This window comes from Rhineura floridana, chromosome 4 (genome assembly GCF_030035675.1).
Source record: "Rhineura floridana isolate rRhiFlo1 chromosome 4, rRhiFlo1.hap2, whole genome shotgun sequence".
Lineage (NCBI taxonomy): Eukaryota > Metazoa > Chordata > Lepidosauria > Squamata > Rhineuridae > Rhineura > Rhineura floridana.
In genome coordinates, this window is record NC_084483.1 from 159,560,693 (window position 1) to 159,577,857 (window position 17,165).

General features: G+C 41.9%; 1 protein-coding gene across 7 annotated transcripts in view; it reads left to right on the forward strand.

The window, feature by feature from the left end:
- The window catches only part of PLB1 (phospholipase B1), a 188,027-nt gene that overhangs the window by 156,021 nt on the left and 14,841 nt on the right, over positions 1 to 17,165 (forward strand). For all 7 annotated transcript variants that reach the window (XM_061624944.1, XM_061624951.1, XM_061624949.1 and 4 more), the window contains 4 exons: positions 10,063 to 10,143; positions 11,249 to 11,314; positions 14,133 to 14,227; positions 15,448 to 15,529. In XM_061624944.1, coding sequence (XP_061480928.1) covers positions 10,063 to 10,143; positions 11,249 to 11,314; positions 14,133 to 14,227; positions 15,448 to 15,529 — 324 coding nt within the window. The remainder of the gene's footprint in view (positions 1 to 10,062; positions 10,144 to 11,248; positions 11,315 to 14,132; positions 14,228 to 15,447; positions 15,530 to 17,165) is intronic.

Genomic DNA, 17,165 nt, shown 5'->3' on the forward strand with positions numbered 1-17,165 from the left:
TTTTTTGTACTTGGATGGAGAACTGCATTGCAAAATTCAGAGAAGTGCAAATTTTGAAAGATGGCTGTGTTTTGGTTTGTGCATTGTTTCAGAAAGTGCAAATTAGGTCAGCTCACCTTTAAATGCAAACTGAATCAAAATTCACCACTATCCCAAGGCAGGACTGCCAGAGACTTCATTGCAAGTCTGGAGGCTGAGAAAGTTAGGAGCTGGTCTGCTTTTTCCTGCCAGCACAGATTTTGGATTTCCACCCCAGTTTGATAATTGTGATGACAATCCTACCTGCATTGAATGAATGTCCATGAAAGAGAGAGAAAAATGGAGAAAATAGCCCACCTTTTAAAGCTGTCTAGTATGGTGCTGGAGCCTATGAGGAAGATACATGCTTTGGCTTCTTAAGACTAGATAATGGTGGTGTGTGGTATTCAGATCTGTCCTTGATTAGTGTTCAGCAGCTTCAGCACATACAGAATGGGATGACTTGCATCTTAAAGGAGAGTAGGCTGCCAAGAGCACATTAAGGCAATGTTTTAGCTTGCGTGTTTGTGCCTCATTGTCATCTGGGTGCAATTCAGGATAATTGGTTATGTCCTGGAAAACCATTAATGGTTAGGGGTTTAATATACCTAAGAGGTTGTCTCTACCCTTAATGTGCTATTAAAATTTCTCTACTTGACAAAGAACACCTTCTTAACTGTGAACAAAGAAAGGACATAAAATTCATGTAAAGACAGGTGTTCTCAGTGGCTGCCCCACATTTATGGAACATGTTTTCCCTGTAGATCTGCCTGAGTGTCCTTCAGAAGCATTGCAAAACTTTCTGAGGTTAGGTTTTAGTGGCTGAGCTCAGGTGCAGAGGAAAAGGTGATAAGGGTGTATTAATTGTATTGTTACCAACCATAGTTCTTCGGCTTTGGGAGAGGAGCCATTGCAGGGAAGCAAGAGAAACTAGTGTCATCAAACTACTGGATGGGGGGGGGAGTCCAGCTTCCTAGGACCTAGGAAACCTAGGACCATGTGGCAGGTGCTGAGACAGCTGACCTTACTGTCAATTTTTGTGTTATTATTAGTTGCATTTGACAGTGTGATAAGCAGAAAAAGAGAATAAATTTCTCTCTCTGCATTTTCTCCTCTCTTTCTCTCTCCCGCCCCACACACACATAACACACCATACGCACACACACACCGCTGAATGTAAACACTGACATTTAAACAAAAGTCAGAATAACTCCAAGGTTTCAGAGGCCATGATCCTGGCCTTCTGAAGGCAGAGGGAAATTATGCTGAATACCCCAGGCACCCCTTTGAAGCACACATGAACTGAAATCAAGGGCCAAAGAAACAAATCCTATTAATGAGACAAGAATTCAGCCCTGTTAGTGATTCCCAGGCCTTTAGTTTCTCTAGGACAGATTCATGGATGCTTGTTATGTAAACTTGCTGCTCTAAAAATAGCCTCCATCCATTCCTTTCTTTGTACTGCAAGTTACAGAATGTTTTCCACTGAGTTACAGCTCTCAGCAGTCCCTATTGTTGGCTGGCAATGACGCAGGCTTAGCAGCTGCTGGCCTTAGCTAAGCACAGCAAAGTCACCTATCTGAGGACCACGTCTTACTAACCGAATGCACACCCTTCTGAGCATTCCCCTCCTCCTTTTCAACATTCCTGGTAATGTGCTGCTGGTAGGAATTCTCAATGACTCCAGCTACTCATGACCAGAATTTGGTGCGTCATTGTAGACTTTTCTTCGTCTCTCCTGCTTGCCTCTGTACTAGTGCCAAGGGGCAATGCTCCCCATTTCAACCCAAGCCTCCAAACTCCATTTGGAGTGGAAGCCTCCTATGTAACAGAACCACAAGAGCAGCTTAAATGATCAAACTCCATAGCAGTTGCCATTTTTTTCTGTCAATTGAGGAGTATTTGCATTGCCAGCCCAGGCTTTTGTTTTGTCTCTCTCTCGCCACCATCCCCAGTACTCAGCCTCATCTATAAATGAAAGAATTTGCATTTCAGACTGTTCATTTCAGACAATCCAGACAACTCCATTTTACTGGTTAGTGGACCACAGCCACTGTGACTTGTTTTCAGATTTGATTTTGCTATAGCCAGAGAGCCTTGTGGTTTCTCTGTCCCCAGCTTACAAGTTCTACCAGAAGGATACTCTGAATTCCACAATCAAGCTCTATTATATAAAATTAATGACATGTTATATTTGCTTGGTTGGCATAGTTCCATGTGCTGACGTTGCATTGCCTTGTAATTCAGTGGATTTGCCAAGTACTTTGGTGGTTGTGGTCAGCAAAGAGGGAACAGTGTGTGTGTGCTGTTCTCTACCATCTGTTCTATTAGAGAAACCCTTTCATGTGGCAATGATAATGCAACAACCTCATATGAATGAATGAGTAATTTATTACGGTGCATAGACCAGCAAAAATTGCACAATAGTAAAAACCATTAAAAGAATATAAAATTTAACAATTAAAATAGTTAAGGCAAAGATGCTGCCGTAATTGAATTCATAAAGGAGTCAGTATTACATTAGCCCTCTGTAGTTAAGCACTTTCTGCAGCATATGGTGGCCGCACAGAAGCTTGCCACCTTGGCAATCACTTGGGGGGTGGAATCCGATAGAAGAAATTTCACATAAAAGACTTCTTCCTGGCCAGGTATACTTTGAAGGATGGGGAAAATTAGGACAGAGTGTAAATCGCAATAGAAAGTACAGTGGAGTAGGACGTGGTCCACTGTCTCGATTGCCCCTTCTCCACAGGGACAAAGTCGCTCCTTAACAGGAATTTTTTTAAATTTTCCATCCAGATAGACCGATGGTAGAATATTAAATTTGGCTTGAGTGAAAGCTTTCCTGAACTTTGGTATTATCAGCGTGGATAAATAACGGGCAGCGCTGAGTGGTCTTAAATTATAACTAAGATAAGTATATGGTGCTGCTTGCGTCATATGCTTTTGAATGTCAGTGTCCATGATACGCTGGAGTAATAGATCTTTGGCTTTGGAGTGCTCTAAAGTTGAGATCGACATGATAGGGAAGCCTAAACTAAACAATTTCTCTTTCAAGGCCCGTTTCCAAGTAGACAAAAAAGGATCAGTCAGTATGAGAGAGGTCAGGCCAACTGGTGCAAAAAACATTTTTAACCAAAATGTTACCTTGCTCATCCACATACGTGTTTCTGTCTGTGGGACTCTAGCTTCTAGACAAAGAATAGAGTTTGGAACACAGCTCGGGACACCGAGAAGGGAGCGTAGGAATCCTGTTTGAATCGACTCTAAAGGGGCATAGGTGGAATAAATACAGACTTGCGAACCATACAGCAATTGAGTGATGACTTTAGCTACAAAGATATGAATTGCTGAAGGCACATGTTGGCCACCTTTAGAGTAAAAAAAGGAAAGCAGGGCTCTTGAGTTTTTTTGAGCATTTAAAACAGTTCTCTTTAGTTGATGGCGCCACATGCCCGACGAGTGAAACATTAGCCCGAGATATTTAAATGAAGACACCTGTTCTATTTGATGACCGTTGATCTGCCAACGATGGATGGCCCTTTTCCTTGAGAACACCAGTATCTTCGATTTGGCATAGTTAATCGTCAGATGCTCCATTTGGCAATAAGAAGCGAGCGCACTTAGTGAGCGTCTTAATCCGATGCACGTTAACGAAAGAAGAACTACATCATCAACATATATTAGGACAGAGAGAGGCCTATGCGCCAGTCGTGACTGATGGGAGCAATATGGAGTAAAGGTTATCAATCAAGGAATTGATGTACAGGTTGAGCAAGGTAGGCGCTAGGATACATCCTTGTTTGACACCCCTGAGGGTAGAAATGGGCCTAGATAACTGGCCAGCACTATTACATCGGACACAGGTGTTATCATATAGAGAACGAACAAGTAACAGAAGACGCCTGTCGATGTTCATATACTCCAGTTTCGCCCAAAGCCTGTCTCTAGGGACCAGATCACCTCATATACTAATTCCCTCCTTTGGGCAAGTAATATTTACATGTCTTTGAAACATCTGCCACAAAGACAGCATTGACAGGATGGCATTTCAACAAAACAGGATAACATGTCATTGTAATTGCTATATGAAGTACAAGAAATCTGGGCTTATGTATTTACTCCCAAATGGCCTTTAGATGAATTGTGGATGTAGGTGCTTCTGCCTGACTTTCAGCAACACCAAGCATTGTGTGTAACAATTCTGCAGCAGGGGGAGGACTAAACCCTCGCTGGTACTGAAGTCACGCTTGTTACATCAGAACAATCAAAACATCGTTCTGAAAAGAAAAGAGTTCGGCTTAGGAAGAGAAATAACAGTATGCATATCACAGGAGCTATAAACACACAAACATAAATAATTACCAAATGGTATTGACAAGGAGAGCACGGAAAATACAAGAAGCAAGCCTAGCATTTAAAGCAATACAAACAGCTCAAAGTGACCAAGAAAAAAAACCCTTGCAGGCTCAACTTATAACTCTTGACAACAAAGAAGCTGGAAGCCAGCCAAAAATAACTCAGTTCTTCCAGCCACTTACAAGTTACCCAATGGAACACTCTGAGTGTCAGAACTCTTATGGGCCAAATGAATGGTCAATAAATATCAAAAATCTCACAGAATGGGAGGAAGTTTCCCCTTTAACCCCCAACTTGGCGTTAGAGCTGAGGATGGCCGAATAACAGGACTTGGAGTCAGCGAAGTCATATATTCCTGACAACAAAACACCAGAGGAATATATCCTTTTAGAAGAGCCAACAAGCCAGCTACATCTAAACGAAGCCTCTGGCAAACAGCCCTATTTAACAACCAATGCAGTTAATGACCGACAGAATTCAATATCCGAAGGTCTGTCCAATATAACAGCAGAGCTGGGACAGATAAGAGTCTTTCTTACCGAGTGCAATCACCTACTGACAGATCTAGTTGAATTCCATTTAAAACTCCTGGCTCCCCTTCAACAAATTCCCTCAACCTCCTTAAAGAATGTTTCGCTTCCTGAAAGTGCCCAACAACTTACAAAGAAGGATTCAGTGCCGCTAACGAAAAATCATTCGAAGGGAAAAAAGAGGAAAATGAAAACCTTGCCAAAAAAGAAAAAAAAAACACAAAATATAAAAAACATAAAAACGGTGAAGGGGAACAAAATAAACTTCAACAAGCTCTTTAAAAGCCTGGATCAGTACACCCCAAAAGTAAAAGAAAAAAAGCAAGAAAAGAATGACGAACCAAAAAAGGGAAACACAGACACCCAGAAAATGACTCCTCCTAGGCCAAATCCTTTGATCTTAAATGGCCACCCAACAGACGAACAAGCAAATCAACAAAAAGCGTGGGAACTGAGTTGGAGCAGACACAAAATAGTTCTCGATAATTACCCTAAACCACTCGGTTTTCAGCCTCAAATGGAAAGGAAACACCACTTTTTAAAACTCTTACAACACAGCTCTCTTTTTAACTTCAGCATAAAAGATATAACAAGGATCGAATACTTATATTACAATAAAGTCACCGCCAGGGCAATCATCTCATTTGCCACACAGTGGAAGGCGAAAAACTTTTGGGAACATAGAACTTCATTAGCAGTGTTAGACATACACACCCACCGCTATTTTGAAAAGAAGGCACCACCTCTCCCTCTGACCGACACAAAGATGCTCAATTCTCTTTCAAGCTCAACGATTAATAAGAGACCAAAAGCGAAGGAAGACCTAAGCATTTCAATTTGTGAAGATCAAATTACCCCGGTCCCAAAAGAAGAACATGCTCAGGTTTCCAAAGAGGCCAGACCCGACTTTGAAACCTCGTTGCCTTTGCCTCCACAGGAACTGAACCACACTCTTTATTGGTCCCAGGAACCTCTAGATGAGGATGAAAAATCTCTACTGGAAGCTTTTACTGCTCCTCCATTTAACGAAAGAATAGCAATACTTTCCAGACTGGACCTAATGAAATTCCATTTGGTAAGTGCACATATCCAATTACCTATACCAAATCTTTCTCTCCAGCCATCTCGATCCACTGAAACAAGTAACGAGACAGTCTCCGATCTTTCGGTGATAATGGCAAATGAAACACCATTGCTGGCACTTTCTCTAGATGACCCAGATAACCTAAACTCAATGCCTTCTAAGTTGAAAAGAAGATCAAAGGAGGGATTAAACTCAAGTTCCAAAAGTAATGCGATGAATAACAGTGACATCTCCAATGCACATAACAACTGACCCTTCTCGATACTCTCATGGAACATCATGGGATGGAAAAACAAACTCCACGATGCAGAATGGTCGTCATATCTACAAAAATTCAAGATAATATGTCTGCGAGAGACCTGGCTGTCCATAGAGAACACCCCACATCTACGAGGCTACAGAGGCTTCAACATCCCGGCAACCAAAAATAAAAACAAAGGGCGTGCAAGTGGAGGACTCACAACCCTAGTTTCGGTGGATCTCCTAGTGGACTCTGAGCTATTGCCCTGTGGAGACACCCAACACATATTAGCTATCAGGCTAACAGATAACAAATTTGGCTCGCTCATATGCGTAAACATCTATTTCCCGCCCGCAATAGCCCGACAAGAATCAACGTGGGAACAACTATCAGATACAATGAGCGAAATAAGGAGACGATATCCTCAATCCCACATCATCCTCTGCGGAGACTTCAATGCCAGACTTGGTCTTCTCAGTCCTGGGGTGATCGCCGCCATGAACAATGACCCTTATCCACCTTTACCCACAGATCCTAGGACATCGCGAGACACCCATTCCAACAAGCAAGGCCGCTGGCTAGTCGATTTTCTCAGTATGACAACTCTACAATGTCCCCATGGCTCCAAGCAGGACTCTTCCAAAGGAACATATACTTACATGACCAACAGAGGGGCCAGTGTAATAGACTATATTTTCATCTCAATGCCCCTATTTCTAGAGATCACGGGGTTTAAAGTAGACAACAGGCCAGAAAGCGACCACCTGCCTTTAATCCTGTTTTTCAAAACGTCTCCATCTAGTCTTCCCCAATCATGCTCTGCGATTGATGAGGGCTTACCGATAGAACAAAGAAAGCCCTGGTCACAAGAGCTAAACACTTCCATTGCCCTACTCCTGTCTAGCCCCCAGTTTAGTGTAAACAAACAAAATCTCATAACCAGACCAGGAGAAGTATTGACTCACTATCAAACCATAATTAATGCTCTCAGACCAATACTAACAAAGACCCATTTTAATAAGCCAAATAGACAATGGGCCAAGTCATGGTTTGACAGAGACTGCAAAATGGCAAGGAACCAGTTAACGAAATACACAAGGGGGGCACTAAGAGACCCGACAAACTACCCTCGGGCAACACTTGTGATCTTAAGATCAAACTACAAGCAGCTATTAAAACAGAAAAAGCATGCATTCGCAAGAGCTGGCTGGTTATCCCTTGCTCAATCTGTCAAAGACAAAAATGAGGGCAGATTTTGGGAATTGGTAACCAGGGGAGCAAAGCACCCACAGGAGCCATGTCAGATCACAGCATTACAATGGCTTGACCATTACGCTTCCCAAAATCACCAACAAAAATCCCCTCACTTTTCTCTCCCCTTACAGCGGAAGCCATCATCACCTCCTTGGCCCCCAGTCCCACCATCTTTAGTGAAGGAACTAATTTCTTCCCTCAAACAAGGGAAGGCGCCTGGTGAGGACATGTTACCCCCAGACATTTTTAAAAACTTCCCAGACTGGTGGGCCCCGATTCTAGCAAAACTTTTCACCCAAATAAATGACACTGGCGAACTTCCTGCTGGATGGAACCTCAGTATAATTATTCCAATCTTTAAAAAGGGCGATCGCGCAAATCCGAATAACTATCGTCCAATAAGTTTGATAGACACCGGAGCCAAACTCTACGCAAAATTCCTAATGATGAAATTAGAAGAATGGGAGGAGGCCAATAGAATCATCCATCCTGAACAAGCAGGATTCAGGAAAGGCCACAGCACGATAGACCACTGTGCCACCCTCACCTTTTTAGCAAAAAGGTCAATGCATGGCCTGACAAACCGTCTATTCGTAGCCTTTGTTGACTTAGCGGCAGCGTTCGACTCAATCGACAGAACTAGACTATGGGGAAAACTTAAAAACTCCAACATAGACGGTCGCTTATTATTCCTGATAAGATCACTATACACCAATACCAACGCTAGAGTCAGAGTGGGCCCCACAGGTTCCCAAACAGACCCTTTTCTAACAACAAAAGGAGTCAAACAGGGTTGCCCTCTGGCACCTTTTTTATTTAACTTCTATCTAAATGACATAGTAACGGCAGTATCAGGAACGGACCTTTTCCCTCCTTCCCTAGGCCCAAGGAAAGTTTCCCTACTTTTATATGCGGACGACATGGCCCTATTATCAATAACCCGTAACAGGCTCAGAAGGGCCCTGGCTAGGCTCTCATCTTATTGTGCCACCGAACATCTACAAATAAACTGCGCCAAAACAAAAATCATGGTATTTGGCAAAAGGTCACCAATATACAAATGGACAATAAATGGGCATCCAATTGAGCAATGTCGGACCTTTAAATACCTTGGTATTTTTCCCCCCGACTCCCTCTCTTGGAGAAAACACATTGAACACATAAAATCGGCCGCACTTAGAATAAGTGGATCTATTCTGAATTTCCACTGTACAGCAGGGGGCAATCTAGTTTCCCCGGCCTTAAAATTATTCCAAAGCAAAGTTATACTTTATAAGTTAAATTTTAAATTTAATCTATTTTAATTTTAATTTTTTGTCTTAATTTTGTTTTTAAATATGTTTTCATATTGTATTGTACCCACACCTGTATTTTAATCTGTTTTTATCTTGTTGTACACCGCCCTGAGAGCTTGTCGCTAAAGGGCGGTCTAAAAGTGCAATAAATAAATAATAATAATAATAATACCGATGATCCAATACGGAGCCCCAATCTGGGGATGGGAAAATCCACTACTTGATCACTTAGAGACAGCTCAAAATAATTTTTTTTTAAAAAATCTTGCTTCTCCCTTCAGCCACTCCAGCGGCCTTAATCCGAGCAGAAACTGGGACTCCATCAGTCAGAGCAATGATCCATTCCACCCTGATAAATTATTGGAAAGTGGATAAACAACCTCCCCCATGTCAAACGTTAAAAATCAGCGCATCAGACATTTGGTCGGACAAATCTTGTTCTGCCCAACTCACGAAAATTTGTCAACTTTACCACATTGACTGCAAAGCGTTACAAGATCCTTTTAATAAAACCAGCTTCAAGGAGGCCGTCCTTCTCCACACAGCCTGGATAGATAGATTTGCATTAGCAAACTCTAACTTTTCAACCTGGTATAATCTCTTCAAAACAGACCAAACAAAAGCAAACTATTTAGATTTCCTCACCTCAGTAAATTTGCGTCACGCCTACACAGCCTTGAGATTTCAGTCAATGCCCACGGCCTATTTGGCCGGCTGCCACAATGGCATTCCCCGAGCTCAAAGACTGTGTATTTGTAAAGCCTCTGAGGTGGAGGATCCACCACATTACCTGTTAAAATGCCCCCTTTACAAACACCCCAGAGCCAAATTTCTGGATGAGGTATTGATTCATGCACCTGACGACACACCTTCACGCATTATCTTACTTCTCTCAGACAGAGACCCAGGTATTACTTACAGGGTAGCTTTATTCGCCTTAGCAGCGCAGAAGTTGCAAAAGAAATGTTTACTCGAACCAGGGTCCGTTACCTAGATTTCTCAAGAGGCAACATTGTATGTAATAATACTCATGATTTTATTTGATTTTTAAAAATGTATTTTAAAAGTATATTTTAAAAGTGTATATTTCCAGTCTGAGGCCTATGGCCAGACAGCAATAAATGATTGTATTGATTCTGCAGCAGGTGAGTAAGGAAACAATTCTGCCATTCCAGAGAGGAGACTCCATGGGGTCCTGATGAAATCACGTCACTCATTACTCTCAGCTCCTCCAAGCATCTCTGGACTACTATAACACGGTCATCTTTTGTTTTTCACTAGGACATCAACTATAAGGAGGACTGGAAGTTAGTCACCATTTTGATTGGAGCCAATGACCTGTGTCAATGTTGCTTAGACAAGGTATGTAACGTTTAGTTTTAAAAATGATATTTCATTTCACTTTAACTTTTGAAATGAGCATTTTTGTTCTGATTGTTAGCCCCAGTCCTCAAATCTTGTAGCTAGCTCTGGTAACCTTACAGAAAGAGTTTTGCCACTCAACCGGAAACTGATCCATCATTTTGGGGTATATGCCCCTGCCTGGTTTTCAGAAAAGGAGGGGTTTTTTGTTCATGTTTAGATTTCCTTTTAAAAAATGGCTGCTTCTTATTTACACATCCAGGCGTTGAGCTGGGAAGAATTAAAACTATAGATCCTAGTGTCCCCAATAGTACAGGGGAGGCTTCTGAATATAAATGAGCATGTCTAATTTTTTGGTGGGAGAGGACACAGGACACAGGACACATACACACACGGAGCAGAGCAAGGTAAGTTTGGGAAAGGATGGGGAGGAGAAAAGGCATTGGCCAATGTCAAGAAAGGCCCTTTTTTTTTGAGGATTCTCCTAAAAGTTTGGAAAGACCAGGCCCATTCTGAATTTAGTTCACCTATGACATCAATAGTAATGAGTGAAACAACATGCCCTCACAATTTTGTGCCTCCCTAAAATGTTTTTCCCCCTGCTATAAAGGTTAGGTTAGGTGAGTTATAACATTCCAATTGTAAATTCAAATTCAAAATTCTCAGCTATTCACATTTTAGAATGTACATTTCTGGATGAATGTTCTGAAGCCACATTTCAGATTTTGAATCTTGTTGCAATTGGTGAGCTTGATTTCAGCTCTTGAATTACATCCAAATCCATGGTTTGGTGAAAGAGTCAAAATGAGCTTTACCAATCCAGCTATTTCTGCTTAACTGATTCAGGCACCAGGCCGTCCATATTTGTTGGTTTTAATTTGGTTGGATAGATAAAGTAATTTTAGAGTCACATACTACAACTGAAAAACAATTCTGAAATGCTTCCTTCTAAATATATCAAGATTTTGATACTATAAATGGTGTCCCCATATTGATCACCTGCAAGTCAATGGGTCTTTCTGTTTGTTTGTTTTTAGGGATGGGGGCTGTTATCTACAACTTTAGATGTAATGCTGAAAATAACCCAGTGTTCTGTTTTCTGCAGGAAACCTTTTCAGTGGAAAAATATGCAAAACATCTCCAGGACACTCTTGATATCCTTTACAAGGAGGTAAGATTTTAAGACACTCTAGAAGGCTCTTGGCAACCCCTCTTACATATTTCTCACCCCTCACAGAGTTTCCATGATCATGTTTCATTCAAGACCTTCTTTCAGATAGCTGGCACTGTTACAGTCATACTTCAAGGGTAATCCAATGACCTTGATAGTTAATGACCAGGAAAGATGTAAGATATGGTTGCATTTTATAAGGTTTTCTTCATCTCAGACAATGTAGAGCTCGTCCCCTAAAGCCCTTTGCAGCAGGAAGAAGCTGCTGCCTCAACAGCAGATGGCAGCTCTATCTTACCATGCTGATCCTATATACTGTTGTCCAACCCCGCCCCCAATTCTTTATTTGCCCTGACTGTTGGATATTTGTACAGTAGATGAGGAAAGGGGGAGCAACACCCCAGCTTATCTGCCATCACCTCCCAGTTCACTCTAACTCTGAGCAAGAGGAACTCCCAAGAGTTGCAGGTTAATTTTCAATCTGGGATGGTGCAATTACTAGTTAAATCCTCAATTATCACCACTGTGCAAGTTAGGCCTGTTTTTGCCTTATATTGCCTTGGGCAAAGTGTGTAGCATGGAAGTACAGGAGAAAGATCTATGGATTACCACGAGTATACAGTCACACCCCAGCTCCCAAATTAAGAAGCTTTATTGAGATTAAGGATGGAGATAAAACAACTGAGATGGAAAATAGCATAAAAGAAACACAACATTTGCATTTTTAAGTAAACTGGCCCAAAAGTCTCCTGGTTGTTCTTTTCAATTTAATATATTATTTTAAAATAAAATATTTTATGAAGGTGGCATGCAGTATCTGATCAAATAAGTGAAAAGCATGTGCAGTAATACAATAAAACATCATGCTGTAATAAGGAAAAAGAATTAAATAACATCCATTGTCCTGGATGGGGTTGCACTCCCCCTGAAGGAGCAGGTTCATAGCTTGGGGGTTCTCCTAGAACCATCTCTGTCACTTGAGGCTCAGGTAGCCTTGGTGGCACGGAGTGCTTTCTACCAACTTCGGTTGGTGGCCCAGCTACGCCCTTATCTGGACAGAGATAACCTGGCTTCAGTTGTCCATGCTCTGGTAACCTCCAAGTTAGATTACTGCAATGCGCTCTACATGGGGCTGCCTTTGAAGACGCTTCGGAAGCTGCAGCTTGTGCAAAATGCAGCAGCCAGATTGGTAACAGGGACCAGACGGTTCAAACACATAAAACCGATTCTGGCCCGCTTGCATTGGCTGCCTGTATGTTTCCGAGCTCGATTCAAGGTGCTGGTTTTAACCTATAAAGCCTTACATGGCTTAGGACCACAATACCTGATGGAACGCCTCTCCCGACACGAACCCACCCGTACACTTTGCTCAACATCAAAGGCCCTCCTCTGGGTGCCTACTCCAAGGGAAGCTGGGAGTCTGACAACAAGGAAGAGGGCCTTCTCAGTGGTGCCCCCCAAATTATGGAATGATGGTTCTGATGAGGTGCGCCTGGCGCCAACCCTGTTATCTTTTCAGCGCCAGGTCAAGTCTTCCCTCTTCTCCCAGACATTTTAGCATGTGTTTTTAAATTGTTTTTAATATTTTTTTAATCAGGTTTTAAACTGTTTTTGTGTTTTAAAATTTGTATATTTGTTTTTATTGTTCTTAATTGCTGTAAACCGCCCAGAGAGCTTCGGCTATGGGGCAGTATATAAATGTAATAAATAAATAAATCAATTTCAGCAAGCCACCCAAGAGAAACTAAAACAGGCCACTAAGAACAAAAAACACCTATTCTACATCTTCAGTCAAAAGCATTCTGAAAAAATAACGTTTTTTAGACCCACCTAAAAGACAGCAAGGAGAAAGCCAATCATATTTCCTGAAGGAGGGAGCTCCACAATTTGGGGGCCGCCACTGAAAAAGCCCAGTCTCTCACATCTGCCAACCTAATATCCCTTCATGGAGGGCATATGAGGGTTAGTTCTTGAGCAGCTGGGTGGGACTGATGGGAGTTGTAGCCCAAAGCATTTGCAGGACACTAAGATAGGAAAGGCTGCTCCAGAGCAAAGGTGGGTAACTTTTTTGCCCCTGAGGCTCACATGCAGCAGTGGGTACGTGCTTGGGGGCCACTGTGTGCACACAGTGTATGCACAGATACACATCTTCTGAAATCAGGGAAAGGAGGTTATCATCAGTGTTCACCCTGCTCTTAGAGGCTCTCCTTAATTGGGCAGAGAAAGGCAAATCTTCTCAACTCCAGCAAGGCCCTTTGAAAGCAGGATTTTGCTGGCTGTCAGCTGCCAAGGGCTGTTAGGTGAGATGAGTGTGGTGTGATTTACATGGGGGGGGAGCATACAGTGAAAGTCATTCCCCAAGCCCCTTCTTCTCCTTGTAAATTGTGCCCCCTGTAGCCTGCCAAGCAACTGTTTGGTCATCTAAAGGAAGCATGGGGTGGGGAGTCATTTTGGTGGTGGACCACACAGAAGGCCTGTGGCCTGCAAACCATGGATTGCCCTGCCGATCTGAGTTCTAAAGGCTTGTGACGAAGCTAAGTATGTTTCTTTGCTCGCCATAAATGACTACTGAATGAAGGCCATTACATCTAGCTTGACATGCATTCTAGCTGGCTCATGGTATCAGCCTGTAGTTTTAGCTATAAAGTTAATCACACCACCATAATACATTAGTTCATTGCCATCGCCCTCCACATTTCCCTGCCTTTTGCATTAAGACCAGACACTATCAGTACTGATCTGTGCACAACCTCTGTGTTTTTATTCAACTGTCTTATGCTCTGTGCATCAATGTACCTGGTTACTGTAATCTCTGCAGCTCCCTCGGGCCTTTGTCAACATGGTGGAGGTAATGGAACTTGCTGGACTCCGTCAGATAGAAAGGGAAGCATCCGGATGTGTTCTTTCAGGGGAGTAAGTGAGCAAATCACACAGCAATCTGTATTGAGTGCTATTTTTAGGGCTACTCTATACTTTTGTTATTCATAAAGCAACCGCAAAGAGCTTAAAAAACCTGTGCCCTGTCAGATGTTATTGGACCTGGGAGCTGTGAGGCAGCAGATCCTCTAATTATAATGAGGATATTGTGCTCATTTTTTCCCTTTACTCACATGAGAGTATCCTTCATTGATTTCCATTAGAGTTGCAGCCATTTAAGACAGAGTAGCTTTGGGTACCTTGTTTCCTGCAGAGATATTTATAATGGGATAGAGTGTAATTGACAAAGTCAGAATGAGACTGGATCTCTTGTGTTAGCCAGTTTAAGAACGACGTGAACCTGGAATCCTGGCTAAGATATATCCAATTTCTTTATAAAATTGAATGTACTAACCATGTTGCAAAAAGCTCATACCTTTCCATTGCAGGCAACTGTATGTGTCTTCTCCACCTGGCCAATTTCATTGTCTAGCCAAAGATAAAGAGGGTTTGGAACTCCAACAAATCCAAAGGTCCAGCCATCTTATTAACCACAGAAGGGCTTGTCTGGGATTTGAACCCAGAGCTCTTATATCCTAAAAAAGAATGTACATCTTCCCTGCCCTGGTGCCCTCTAGGTGGTTTGGAGAACCACTGCTATCAGCCCCACCTAATATGGCCAATGTTGGCTAGGGCTTCTGGGAATTACAGTCCAAAAATGCTGGAGAACACTAGGGTGGGGAAGGCTGCCCTACACCAGACAAAAGTCCCAGGCAACAATGGGATCCATTCATGTACAGCAACAGGCGCCTAATAAAGCTCCAGTTACATGTAGCTATGTGCAGGTTGGAAGCCACATTTAAGATGATAATATAGAGCCTTAGGCCGAAGCATATTTTTCTGGTGCACCATTAGTAGGCCATGGAAGAAGAAGAGATCTGATAAACAGAAACTCCAAGGCCTTTGTACTGTATGATTCCACAAACACAGAAACTGACACTGAGAGGAACCTAGACCATAAACTAGTACAAGGGAAGAGAATCTGTAGTCCTCCAAATGTTCCTGTTAGCACCCACAGCCAGCATGGCCAATGGTCAGAGATGATCCGAGCCACAATCCAACAACAGGTTTCCCACCTCTGATTTAGTACTTTACACTTTTCTAAGCTATTTTAAATCATCTCATTAGCTGAATTATCTAGTATTCCTCTCTTTCAGAAGCCTTTGTCCATGTTTTCTAAACACCCAAGAGAACTTCCCTGAACAACAAGAAATGGAAAGAATTAACAGAGATTTTCAGGTAAAGTATGCCCTTTCTTATTGATTTCAAGATCTCTGCATCCCTCCAACAGAAGTCAATCCTACATATTAATAGAGAATTCATTCTAGGGATGGGAAGCAAATTTGATTCAGTTCACATTTAAAACTGAATCTATCAAATTTGCAGTTTTCAAAACAATATGACAAACACAGCCATCCTTTGAAATTTGAACTTATGAAATTTTGTAATGCAGTTCTCCAGCCAAAGTTTACAAAAATGCATATATTAGGGGAAAGTGTGCATAAAAATGAATATATTAGTGAACATAACATACAAAAATCCATTATATTAGGAGAAATTGCTTGCAAAATGTGTATATTAGTCAAGACTGCATACAAAATGTGTTTATTAAGAGAAATTCCCATTAAAATGCTAAAGAATTTTCATGAGGATATTTTTTAAAAAAAATCACAAATTGCTGCTGAAATGTGGAGACCTGAATTTCAGATTGGAAAAAATGAGAAACAGAGAGAACTGAAATTGACAGATATTCCCACCTGTTGTTCTGAATTCTGTATTATCCACATGGACCTGTTATTCTGAATGTGGATCCTTATGTAGCGAAAGCAGCAGCGTCCACATACAAGACAAAGGTATCACCAGACTTGGGGAAACACCAAGGTTTGCAGAATTACACAAAAATCTTTAGGGGGAAAAATCCAAGATAAGGAAGCCAAACAGCTCAATGAGGACCAAATGTGTTCAATGGCCACAGAATGCTGGCAGGGGGTGGGGAGTGAAGCAGAAAACGGCATGGCTGCTTGACTGGCTGCTTGGAACCCTGAACAGGAACACTTCACACTGCAACATTTTGTTGCAGGTCCTACTTGTATGTCTTAATTTGGTGATGGCTGTCCAAGTGAGAGTATCTAAGACTAATTCCTTCTTTTAGCTGACATTGGCAATGCCATCTGTTCTCCCCCATAAATCCACTCTTGTGTTTTCACATTGTACCTGAGGCTTTGTGACTCATTCTTGTCCCCTTTTTATCTCTTCTTCCTTATGTGTTTGTGTTTATCTGTTACATGTGTCAGAGACACAGTGGAAAGCAGTAAAGTCTTTAGCCTTCTTTGTGCCCATACCCCAGTAACAGAAGTCCTTGCTCAGGGAAGTTTACCATCAGCCTCTTTTTTCCATTTTTAGGAAAATGGAAGGCTTTGGGCGTACTTAGTTATAACTGGATATTTCTTCTGAGCAGATTTGGAATTGTTTTACTGCTTATAAAGTTATTTTTATTGGGTTGTATACAACATAGCACCAAGTAAGCATCTTATCAGCACACTGGGACTTTTCTCCCTCACCTCTCCCCGCGCACTCCCTAAATATGTTTTCGGGGTTTCCCCAACCCTCCAGAGGAGATTTGGGGAGGGTGTGGGATGTGCATGGGAGGAGGAGGAAGGTCCTATGGCGCTAACGTTAATCCTTGAGCTGATGGGATGTGCTAGTTGAATACAACCCATTGATTGTGCTTGATAGTGCTATGCTTTTGTATGTTATAATGATGGTTTCATTATTTAATGATGTTATTATTGTAAATTAAGAACATAACATAAGAAGAGCCTTGCTGTTCAAAGGCCCATCTAGTCTAGCATTTGGGGCCTATTTATGCCACCTC